This window comes from Apodemus sylvaticus, chromosome 7 (assembly GCF_947179515.1).
Source record: "Apodemus sylvaticus chromosome 7, mApoSyl1.1, whole genome shotgun sequence".
Taxonomy (NCBI): Eukaryota; Metazoa; Chordata; class Mammalia; order Rodentia; family Muridae; genus Apodemus; species Apodemus sylvaticus.
Window position 1 is genome coordinate 16,741,284 of NC_067478.1, and position 12,633 is coordinate 16,753,916.

Consider the following 12,633-nt stretch of genomic DNA (forward strand, 5'->3'; position numbering starts at 1 on the left):
GCAGCACAGGACACTGGCCATTTCACCTTGGCCAATGTTCACGACATTCACTGTTGGAGCTGGAGGGAAGGGGACAGACAGGGAGCTTTGTCTGACTGTTCTTAGGTCTCCTGTGCCCCTTAGGATGATGCTCCTGCCTCCACTACAGCTCCAGTGGGAACAGGGCTATAGTGCACTACACCAAGGAGATAACAGGCGGCTGCCACTCCAGCCCTTTTCTTTGTCAAGTCTAGATTTCTCCTTCACTTCATGTCCAGATTTACAGATCTATGCAGTGACACCTATTCCAGATTATGTGGATGTTCTACAAATGGATAGAGTACCTGATCGTGTCAAAAGCTTCTATCGTGTCAACAATGTAAGGAAGTTCCGGTATGATAGACCTTTCCACAAAGGCCCCAAGGACAAAGACAATGAATTCAAGGTAAAGGATGCAGGAAACTGAATACAGTGCCATTGGCAAGTCTGGGGCAAGCCTACTTCTTGGGAACTCAGGCCAAGTGTAGCAAAACTTGTCTAGCTTCTTATACTTGTTTGTGCCCTCCCTGCAGAGCCTGTGGATTGAGCGCACCACACTGACACTGACCCACAGTTTGCCTGGCATCTCTCGGTGGTTTGAAGTGGAAAGAAGGGAACTGGTAAGCTAGACTCAGAAGGTTTAAATTCTCTTTTCCTCAGCTTCATCTCCTGGGAACTTTCTCTAAGGACTAAAGAAAGAACAAATTTTGGCCACTTGCCTGGCCAGTCCTATGCCAGAAGCTTTGATATCTTCTCCTATCTAGACCACAGGACACTCCTAGGCTTCCTGTAAAATATTCTCTGAGATTCAAGAAGCCACAAATCCCTGATGTCAGAACTGACCCTCCTCACAATTCTCTGTGCTTGCAGTGCCTTGACTCAGAAGAGAAATTAGAGAAAACCTAGGAAATGTTCCATCCACAGAAATGAGGAAGTAGAATTAGCACCACACATAATAACTCTGTTGTCAGGAATGTGACAAGAGGTTAGTATGCCTGAGAGGACTCTGTGTTGTGTACCCCCAGGTGGAGGTGAGCCCTCTGGAGAATGCCATCCAAGTAGTTGAGAATAAGAACCAGGAGCTGCGAGCTCTGATTAGCCAGTATCAGCACAAACAAGTGCATGGCAACATCAATCTGCTCAGCATGTGTCTGAATGGAGTCATTGATGCTGCTGTCAATGGAGGCATTGCACGCTACCAGGAGGTAAGCAAGAGACACTGACCAAACCCTGGCAGCCAGCCTGGATAAGAACACAGCTCATTAGCTCCTTTTTCCAAAAGTATAACCTCTTTGGAAAACTTTCCAAGCGATCCCTCTTCTGAATGAGGTAGCTAGTTTGAGGTGGTTCTGAGATAAAGTTGTAAGCTCTTGGCCAATCTCTGTTTCTATAGTGAAGATCTTTGGTGGGAGCTTCCCTTCCCCTAATCTCTGTGAAATGGATAACTTATCTGATTATAGAAATTAAGTATCCTCCTGGGGTCCTTAAGAAATCCAGTCCTTCATGAACCAGGCTACCTAAGAAACAGGTGCCCATCCTCAGGCCCCAGGCTCTGCCCAGCATACCTAGGCCATTTAAACTTTGTGAGAAGCTAGAGCTAGCATCCAATGTTGAGAGATCAGGCCCCACCTCTAATCTTTCCCAGGCACAGAAAATATACATTTCCTAACTGATAAATTTTTCAGTGATGCCAGGCAGGAGGTGCTAGAAAGACACCTATGAGGAAGTGACCAGGTTGCCTTTTAAGGGCTCCATCTGAACAGTGAGCTTCAGAAGAGTCTTCATTACCTGATCTTTCCTTTCACAGGCCTTTTTTGATAAAGATTATATCACCAAGCACCCAGGAGATGCCGAGAAGATCTCTCAGCTCAAAGAACTAATGCAAGAACAGGTATGGCTTGTAGGGCACAAAAGGTCCACAGCCAGGTGGTGGTGGCACACGCCTTTAATCCCAGCACTTGGGAGGCAGAGGCAGGCGGATTTCTGAGTTCGAGGCCAGCCTGGTCTACAAAGTGAGTTCCAGGACAGCCATGGCTATACAGAGAAATCCTGTCTTGAAAAAACAAACAAACAAAAAAACAAAAAACAAAAAAAACAAAAAAGGTCCACAGCCAGTAAGAAACGTCATATACTATAAAAATGAGTCCTCAGAGGCGTAACCAAAAGACCTCATTTGGCAATTCCCATAGGTCCATGTTCTTGGAGTTGGGCTGGCAGTTCATGAGAAGTTTGTGCATCCAGAAATGCGGCCTCTGCATAAGAAGCTGATTGATCAATTCCAGATGATGAGGGCCAGTCTGTACCATGTAAGTGGCCCCATACCTGTCCAGATTTGGAGCCAGGTTTCACTCCCTCTAAACCTATAATACAATCAAAGAAAAGTAGGAGGGAGGGTGAGGTGAGTGAGAAACTGCCAAAGGGGGCTGGGGAGATGAGGGTAATGGGCACTGTACCCCAAGCAAGTTGTTCAGTAACCACTCATTGGTTCACTGCCCCCAGAAGGAGTCAGAATCATAGACAAACAACATTTTCCTGGCACTGTGCTAATAGTTTTTCACATACAGAAAGGGCTCATATGCAGGAATTTCTTTGGGGGTATTTTTCTTGCCAAGAACCTTAAGAATAAAGGCATGACCTGAAAAGACCCAATTGTCAACTCCATTCTTTTCTCTTTACCCATTTTCTTCTCCCCATGTATAGACCTCCTCTCTTATTCTCTCCTTCATTCTTTCCCTCTAAATTCCTTTCTTCCCATCTAGTTTCCTCTGTAATGTTTTATAATCCAGGATCATATCTAAGAGAGTTTTTGGGACCAAGTACTTTAATTCTGGTACTCTTAGAAGTGTCCAGCAGTTCTAAGACTACACGAGTCCCCAGATTGTCTACCTAAGGCTGTCATGTCTCTTTACTCTCCATAGCAAGTTTGGCCTAAGAACTAATTATAGATGGGACCTATAATCCAGAACAGTTTTCCTTATCCTGACCCTAAAATGGAGTGATGGCTGTTGAAGATAAGATTCAGGCTGCCCTGAGTTCCCAAGTCCCTAGTCACATCATATCCTTACCCAATTTTTAACCACAGGGCTGATTTTAAGTTATTTCTAGAATAGACTTTCTGTTAAATATTCTGGCTCCCAGACCTAAATGGCCATGTGTTGTGTGTAACAATTAAAAACCAATCCATACTATAGCCATTTATGCTCCAGTATCACGGTTCCCCCTGCCCATTGGGAGCTGCAAGCCGAGATCTTCCCTGTTCTCCAACCCCTCAGTCACCCCACCCTCCCTCCTGCAGTTTGCCTGCCTTGAATTTTCCCACCCATTCGCCCCCTGTGGCTAGCTGTCACAAATCCCCATAACCCAGTAAAATCAAAACTCCAGAGGATTGTAAATTATATCAGATTTATAACAGTAAATTCTCAACTCACAAAACATCCACTCAAAGAACTCAAACTGGGCAGTGGTGGCGCACGTCTGTAATCTCAGCACTCTGGGAGGCAGAGGCAGGCAGATTTCTGAGTTCGAGGCCAGCCTGGTCTACAGAGTGAGTTCCAGGACAGCCAGAGCTACACAGAGAAACCCTGTCTCGAAAAAACCAAAAAAAAAAAAAAAAAAAAAAAAACCACTCAAAACTCAGTTGATATAAACACAAACTGCCCACCTAGATTGGACAAATTGCCATATATTATTCTATTGCTCTTCTATGATATTTATATAGCTACCTGTGGCTATTTCAAGTCACGTGGATTCAGTTCTTCCTCTTTCTCCATCTTGTCTCCTTGTTTTGTCCTCTCTCTCTCTCTCTCTCTCTCTCTCTCTTTCTCTCTCTCTGTGTGTGTGTGTGTATATGTGTGTGTGTGTCTGTGTCTGTGTGTCTGTGTCTGTGTGTGTCTGTGTCCCATCTCTAAAACTCTCAGCCCACCTTCCTTTTCCACTGCCCAATCACAGGCTCTAGCCTTATCTTTTACCTGCCCACACCTGCTTAGAGACCTGCTACTACCTGGCAAACTCTCTTCTCATTTTACTGAGGGCTACCAAATATAAATAATTGGGAAACAAAGAAATGTAGCTGCCACCGTAGGCCATGCTGCCTTAGAGAAGTTCCTCGAGAGCGATATAAAGTCTGGGGAAGGCTGAGCCACCCAAGAACTCAGTGAGCTTGTCCCTGTTGGAACCAGCCTGCTCTGTTCTTGGATGCTGCAAGTTCTTTCAGTCCCCTCCAGGCTCCCAGGGCAGGCCTCAGCTGGTTCCTTGCAAGAGTGGACAGCATGAAAAGCAAAACAGGAAAAGAAGCTCGTCACAGTGTGAGAGACTAGCCCACTTCCAGAGGAATTTTATAGCTCCCAAAATGTCTCCTTCCTGGGAAGGTCCTCCATGGGATTTCATGTGAGATGCAGAACATAAATGCTTCCCTTAGACCTGAGGTGGGTGCTAAGTAAAGAACTTGAGGAGCATCACTGAGTCTGATGGGGGGGGGGGGGCGTCTACCTCATTACACTGGCTCCTGCAAACACTGTTGGGCTCTGCTCTGTGCAGACTTCTCATCCCAACTGGTAGCCAGGTAATAAAGACCTTGGCACCACAGGAGGTTCCCTGTCACATCTCTGCAGTCAGATCACTGCAACAAAGGCACAAAGTACTTGTCGAATATGTATCCAGGTCCATATTGCGCACATTACAGAAACAGTATAACACCATCCCTGCTTTGGAAGAAGAAAGTGAAAAATGTGCTACTTAGAAACATACCCAGCAGACAAGAGCCTTTGTCCATCATATATTATGAAAAACTTGTGAAAACCTGGAAAGTTGTCACAGAGACCAGTATATTTTCTGTCACTCAGTGGGAAATTAGATTAGAAGTTTCTGCCAAGAAGTCTGCATAAGAAGAATTTAATTATACTAAAATAGAACTGTGCCATTTTCAGTTACTTACATCAGCACTTTGTTTCCTGGTTCGCTATAGTAGGCATTACAGGCAACTTAACTCAGGTCAGTAAGAGTCAGGCCACTTAGCAATCCAATAAAACCCAGCACCAGTTCTTCTGTAAGCATTTACACTGACTGACAGCTGAATAATAAGTTCTTCCTCTCCTGTCCCAGCCATTGCTCTGCGTACTCTGAAGTAAGAAAGCCTGTTAACACTCTCCTGTAAACTCCAATTCACTTCAGCCTGTTTCAGATGTGACTCCTTTAGTGGAGTTTCCCTGGGGCTCAATAGCATCTGGTCTAGACTTAGGGGAGTATTAGTAATGAAGGTGTGATTGTCCAAAAGAAACCAAAAGTAAATCATATGGTTCCCTTTTTATTTGTTCATTTGTCTTACATTTTTACAAGCAGACAACTTACCTCTCCTGTCTTTTCTTATCTATTCCTTGCTCTCTATGAACAAGCATTCATTTCTCAACAGGAGTTTCCAGGTTTGGATAAGCTAAGTCCTGCATGTTCGGGCACCAGCACACCACGAGGAAATGTCCTGGCATCCCATAGCCCCATGAGCCCTGAGAACATCAAGATGACCCACAGGCACAGGTACGGCATTAGGCCTGGGAAGGTTCCCTCCAGAGAGGTAAGACTGGGGGATAAGCATCAGAGGAAAATTGCTGGAGAGAGTACTTGTATATAATCATGTCCCCTCTTATCCCCTCACCCCATAGCTGTGCCTTAAGCAGCTCTTGTACTAGACAGTCAGTAGCATCTGACCTGCATAAGAGAAGCATACACGTAGTGCTCTGGGCACACAGAGGAGAGGACATCGGGATAAGTCTTGAAGGACAGACAGAGTTTGCCAGGCAGAAAACAGTCCAGTTTGGAAGAGTGATGGCATGAGATCCAGACAAAGGAGCTTACACGTGCATGGTGTGAACCAGGTGGTCTAGGCAATACTAGGAGTGGAGCTAAAAGACCTGAGGTGCAAGGATTCCTGGGCATAGCAGGGGGTCAGGGCCTGCTCATCATGGGCCTTGTTCATATGTGCCTTTGGATAGGACCCCAAAGAGAATGAAGACTGTTGATTGTTTTTAAAGAAGAGAATAATGATGGTGGTGTGGCATTCAAATAATGACTGCTCAAAACTCAAGAGTTCTGTCCTGAGAAGTCTCAAGTGGGAATACTCAAGCCTTTATGACAGGAAGCCAGGTTTAGGAAAGAAATCTACTACAAGGAGTTTCTCACTTAGGTTTATTTATTTTCCGGCACACAGCTCAGTAGAGTGGCTACTCAGCTAATGAGAAGAAGAACAAATGAACAGAGGGCTTGCTAGTATTGATAGAGGAAAGTTGTTGGGAAACTTGTAGCCATAGATAGTTCATATCTCTTTTGATAGTGTCTTCATATCAGTAAAGCGCCTCTGCTCTCAGAACAGATCTTATAATAGTATATTCTGGGTTAGGCAATGTTCAGACTGACATTCAATAGAAAGAGTATAGGATCCTTGACCTGCCTTTTCATCTCTGTCTTTCATTCCTCCTGATAAACTGCTAGTGCTGTCATACTGAGAGGCTGTAGTCCATTTAACTCTAAAGAGATTGCACATAAGCCTTCTCGGGCAGTGGCAAAGTGAGGCTTAGAACTCCTCTAGGCCTCAGGCTGGTGTGAACATTGGCCATATAACCCTGAGAACAAGTGCTGGCTAAGGTTAGGTGTCACTGTTTCGTACATCTGTCCTTTCCTCCTACTGCCTAGCATGCTTTCTTGGCTATTGCCTGATCTTCCCTGTTTCCTATTCTTGCTCACAGCCCCATGAACTTGATGGGCACAGGCCGCCATTCATCATCCTCTCTCTCCTCACATGCATCTAGTGAAGCAGGAAACATGATGATGATGGGTGACAACTCTATGGGTGAAGCTCCTGAAGACCTCTACCACCACATGCAGGTACCTGAGCTAGGCAAGAATGAGCAGGGCACCACGGCTAGAGGACTCACCCTTCTAGAGTCTGGTCTGGTGGCTGGAAACTCAAAATTTCTAGTTTCTGGATTCAGAACACACATCTCCATAGTTAGTAAGGCTGCCTTCTTTCTATATACCACCCCAAGTCATAGTTTCCATGCCTTATTTTGCAAACAGGAAATCTAGCTTCAGACCTAGCTGTTGTTATGGACTGCAAGGCAAAGATCTTCTGCAAAATTAGCGTCATGTTTGGCAATCTGATAGCTAAGTCCTTCTTTCTTCTCCATGTGCAGCACAATAGAGCCAACGCAACTGTCTTGCTCCATGTGGATGGTGTGGGTCGTCCTTAATGCATGCCATCTGCCCAGCCTCCAGCAGGGTCTGGAATAAAGGAACCATCACTTGGCCTGGGTCCTCAAGAACTTGAGTGCATAAGCCATCTCTCTCTGTCTCTGCCAGCTTCACAGCACTGAGCTCTCAGACATGCTCATCTCTCTTCCTTTGCAGCTTGCATATCACAACCCCAGGTACCAGGGCTCAGTCACCAACGTCTCTGTTCTGTCCTCGTCCCAGGCAAGCCCTTCTTCCTCCAGCCTAAGTTCTACGCATTCAGCACCATCCCAGATGATCACCTCTGCCCCTTCTAGCACCCGAGGTAAGGATGACAGGATGCTGCTTGCTAAAGGAGAATGCAAAGTTTCGTGAACTCTATTTATCTTCCTTTCATCTGTCCTTATATCTTTGAGAGTGGCGTTGTTGTCACCAAAGGACACTGGATTCCTTTTGTAGATTGATAAAGAAGTTTTTGAAGTTAGAGAAAAATAACAGGTAGGCAAGCTGGAATTTTCACCAGCAGCCTGGAGGAGAGAGATGAAAGATGGAAACAGAGTTCAACTTTTCTGAGTTAGAAGTCAAAAAAGCAGGTAGGTTCAGTAATATAAATCTACAAGAAGCTGCAGTAAGGAATGGAAATCTTTGGGAAGGATTGGGAACAGAATGGGTATTCCCAGAATGTTGGAACAAGCAGGTTTATAATTGGGTAGATGTCCAGAAAAGGGAAATGGAGAGAGAGGAGAGGGATGATTTTAGTTGAATGAAAAGTAACAAGGGTGTGTTGTACTGAGCAGGTGATGCCTTTGTGATTTGGGGGTGGGGGGGGATATTTTGTTTGGGGTTTTTTGTTGTTATCTCACTGTGTAGTCCCTACCTGGTGTGGTCTATGTGTAGACCAGCATTACTGGAAATCACAGAGATCCACCTGCCTCTGCCTCCCAAATGCTGGAATTAAGAGGGTGCCACCATGGAGTGTAGTTTTTATTATGGGTACCAAATCACCTTCCTACAGGAATGGCATAGGCCTTGAGTGTACAGGCAGTACTCCACCTGTTAGACCCACTAAGGAGGAATATCTAAGTTTGGTTTAGCCTTGTGGCTATCTCAGAATTGTTCTGGGTAGCCTAAATTTAGGGCACACCTAAGATAGAGGTAAAAACAACCTGCATTTACTATTGTCAGTTTTCCCTTCTAGATTTCTTAACTTCTAGATTTCTTAGGTCAGTAATAAATAAACAACAGCATATATTACTGTCAATTTACCTATTGGTTTTGTTTGGGGCCAGTTTGGAGACCTTGTTACTGATTTGGTCTAACCTTAGATACAACCAGCTTGTGGATCTTCATCACTTACTTAAGAGCAAGTATTTATTTTTACTATAGCTATGGAAGGCTAGCACCTGGAAATGTTATATGCATCATGGAGATTTTTCCATTTGTGCGTAAAATCTATCTCCTTTTGATTGCCTTTAATTCCATGTCTGCCAGGGTATTTACTTACCACTGATCAAATTTGTCACAGAGGACTCTGGCATTGATGTTTATATGCCTTAAATGATGCCTGAAAAGTGATGGCCGCTTAGGGACTGTTCACACACTCACTCTCTCTGCCTACCAGCCCCACCGCTGGGTTAGAGGATGCTTGTATTTTCAGCACCCAGACTTGTGGGATTGGGTCACCTCTCTCTAACCAGTATTGTGTTTCTATGTCAGTAAAAAACAAGACCCAGGAGAAAACTCAGTTCCCCCACTGAAATGCTTGCCATGCAAAGTGATCTAAACCTATCAACAAGTCACTGGCTATTGATTTCAGGCTTCAGAAGGATAAGTTCTTTTTCTTCTGATTATTTTGTATACAAAGAAAGACAGTATTATTTATTAAGGAAGGGCTCTCTCCAAAGTATACAAACCTGTGAGTTCCTCAGCAGACAAAATGGAAAGAAATGATGTAGTGTATCCTGGTGTAAAGATGCAAACCTTGGCAAAGTAAAGAGAAGCAGGTAAGGTTACAGCAGAGCAGTCACAGACTAATTTAATCACCTTTGACTGTTACACATGTCTTCACACTCACCAACCTTCTACCAGTATTGCGTTTCTACATGAACTAAGGGATCCAGACAAGTGGGGCCAAGCTTAAGGAAACAGTCTGTGAAGGTTGCAAGCAGACAGGACTATTCGTTATGAACAGGGCCTACTAAAAGATGGCTTTTGGAGTAGAAAGGAAGGAAAGCCTAAGACATAGCTGTGACTGTCTGGACACTGGTATCTACAGTGTCTTTCAGGAAGTGCCCTGGTTAGAGCTGCAGAAATAGACTGTACTACCTACCACCCCGGCTTTATGGTTTCCCTTACCTGAAGGCTCCTAGATATGCTCAGCCATATCCAACATTTTATCTGGCTATTCTCACAAATTATTAATGGGTATTATAGCTCCATATTACTGTGGCACTGCTTTAAAAAAATCATTTCTGTGTATGTCAGATTCCCTGGGATGTGAGTTGCAGACTTGTGAGCTGCCTGCTGGGAGTTCCGGGAGTCAGATTCAGGTGTTCTGAAGAGTAGCTTGTGTTCTTAGCCATTGGCCATCTCTTCAACTCTAAAACTGATTAATCTTCCTCGGGGCTGTGGCTGCTGTCAGAGATGTTTCAGGCTAGCTGGTACCACCTGCAGCTGGTTACTTTTTTCATTGCTGTGACTAAATAATACCTGACAGGCAACCTGAGGAAGGGTTGATCTGGGCTCCAAGTATGAAGTCATTGCAGCAGGATAAGGCACACTCACTGGCTTCCTCCTAACTTCCTGTCTAATTCAGCTCAGGCCTCTGGCCTATGGGTTGGGTGTTCCCTCCTCACAGCTCTCCACACCCAGAAGTCTGTCTCCTAGGTAATCCTAAATCCACTGGCTGTAAGATTAACCATTACACCATCATTTGTCCCTGTTGCAAACTAGTAATTGATTTGGTTACTCAAAAGCTTTTCTTGAATGCTCAGTGGAGAATCTGTATGGCTTTTGTCTAAGAAGCACATCAGAGTGAAATAGAGGGAAATTTCTCAAGGTTATCTCTTTATTTCTGTTGCCTTTGTTATCTGTTGCTGAATAATATAAAGTGTTCTTAAAACTTACATATTTTAAAACAGTTGTCTCTCAGAATTCTGAATTAAAAGGATGTATCATGAGGAGAGGAACATATATCTGAGAAAGGAAGTCATTGATAATCACCAGTTTTAGAAACAAACTTCCAGTGGCTGAACTCCAGAATATAACACCGAGGAATGTTGATACAAACCCCTTCCCTCTCTAAGGCATTGAATATTAAGTAGGACTTGGCCCAAAGCAGGGACCTGATAGCCAGAGCAGAAGCAGGAAGGAAGGGAGGGAGCCACGTTCCACTACAGCATAGGTAGGTATAGTCTATGCATGGCCACTGGAGGCAGTTAGATGCCCAGATATCTGTAGGACAAGCACCATGTAGGACCTGTGAGGGAAGACATTGTGTGGGGCCAGTGGGATGGCTCAGTGGGTAAAAAGCCCTTGACACACAGGCCTACATGACCTGAGTTCCATCCACAATACCCACAGTAGAAGGAAAGAACTGACTCACACACTGTGGTATGTAGATGCTCTCACCCTCTCACACACAGGATAAAATCAAGTAGGTTTTTAAAAGTCCCCACAGCATCACAGGGTAAGACAATATTTTCAAATGAATGTGGCAGTGTAATAATGGAAGTACCCTTGGCAAACAAGGCAGTGAGTGGTTTGCTCATTCATTAATGTCTTATTGTTACCAGTGAAGGGAAAAGCTTCCTTAGAAAAGGTCTGGAGTGCAGTCATCCTCCTCACTCCTAGATCATGAGATCATTGTCCTTCCTCGGCATGACACCCTGTGCTAAACTGTGGAACTCTGTGAGACCAGTGGCCTGCATAAGTAGTCTAATTCTTGTAAGTCCATGGCTCCCCCTGGTGACCAAAAGGCAGATTGAGCCTGTGAAATAGATTTGTAATCCAGTGGCACTAGGATGCAACTTGCCTAAGGATTTTTGGAGTACACCTGAAGCAGTTCAAAAGTCATATGAATGGACAAGCCCTCATGGGTATTTAAATGTCTTAACGTTAACATCACCCTTGTCCCACCAAGGGACTGGCTGCCTAGGGCAGAGACAAGTGAGTCAGCTGAACTGAAGAAAATGAATGTACAGCATTCCTTTGTTAAAACACAAGAGGGGCACTACAACTGGAGTAAGTCCTCAGCAGAGCTGCTAGACCTGCAGGAGGGTATTCCTCTGCCACAGCCCAGCACATGTGTATCAAGGCAGCACACGTGGATGGATGGATGCACAGTTGGTATCATGAGCCATATTTTGACTGAGCTCATGTCAAAGTGATGTTTATTTTTTGTCCTTTTGGGATAGTCACATTCAGAGATTGTCCAGGGGGCTCAGTCTCTTAGCTGGAAAGGCAGAGACAGACAATCAGTGGGGTTTGGAGGGTTTTTTCCCTTTTTTTTTTTCTTTTCCTTTATATATCCATCTTCTTGTGATTACTCAAAAGCACAAATTTTAAAACAGAACATGAATATCAGTGAAGCCACGAAGCAATGTGTTTAACTTTTTTAAATAATCATGTTTTAAATACATTCCCTTATCATTGAAGGCCAAGTCCTAAAGCCTGCCCAGAGGTTCTTTCAGGACAGCAGCAGGAAAGTAACAAAATAACTGGAAAAAGTTACTTGCTGTATTGACATGGACTTCTTAGACTACAGTGGACTCCTGCAGGGAGCTGGCTGGAGACTGGCCTGCGTTTGCTTTGCTTGGATTCTTTTACAGTGCTGGCACCACAGACCCAGGAAATCTCAAGGGATCTCAAGGACTCAGAGCCTGTCTAGGATCTGCAGGCACCTCTCAGCTGAAGCCAGTGGGCTAGTCTTTATGGCCCAGCTTTTCAGAGCTGAATCAGCCAGAAGTATTGGGGCCCAGATGACTTTGCCATGAAGGGACTGGTGGCTAAGCTGTTGTCTGATTCAATAAAGTGTGTATTTGCACAACTGTTCATATTATCCTATCACAGGAAAGCTAGCACATTATCTACTGCTTCTATAGAAAGTTTCCATAAGAACCGCAGATGGAAAGTTCCTCAGAGATCTGATAGCACCTCAGCCAGAGTCACTGCAGTGTCTTCATAGAAAAGGACATGAAGCTGGGTGGTGGTAGCACACACTCTGGATCCCAGCACTTGGGAGGCAGACACAGGCATATCTCAAGTTTGAAGGCAGCCTGGTGTACAGATAAATTCCAGGAAAGCCAGATCTGTTACACAGAGAAACCCTGTCTTGAGAAAACCAACAACAAGAGCCTGGACTAAGTGCCTCAATTTCTTGATTAGTTCCATGCCTAT

The 12,633-nt window shown here is 44.5% G+C and overlaps 1 protein-coding gene across 1 annotated transcript in view; it reads left to right on the forward strand.

Moving 5' to 3' along the window:
• The window catches only part of Dock3 (dedicator of cytokinesis 3), a 308,913-nt gene that overhangs the window by 287,075 nt on the left and 9,205 nt on the right, over positions 1-12,633 (forward strand). The window contains exons 42-49 of the mRNA XM_052189224.1: positions 258-424; positions 552-638; positions 1,044-1,223; positions 1,826-1,909; positions 2,208-2,324; positions 5,426-5,547; positions 6,753-6,891; positions 7,414-7,561. Of these exons, the coding sequence (XP_052045184.1) occupies positions 258-424; positions 552-638; positions 1,044-1,223; positions 1,826-1,909; positions 2,208-2,324; positions 5,426-5,547; positions 6,753-6,891; positions 7,414-7,561 (1,044 nt within the window). The remainder of the gene's footprint in view (positions 1-257; positions 425-551; positions 639-1,043; positions 1,224-1,825; positions 1,910-2,207; positions 2,325-5,425; positions 5,548-6,752; positions 6,892-7,413; positions 7,562-12,633) is intronic.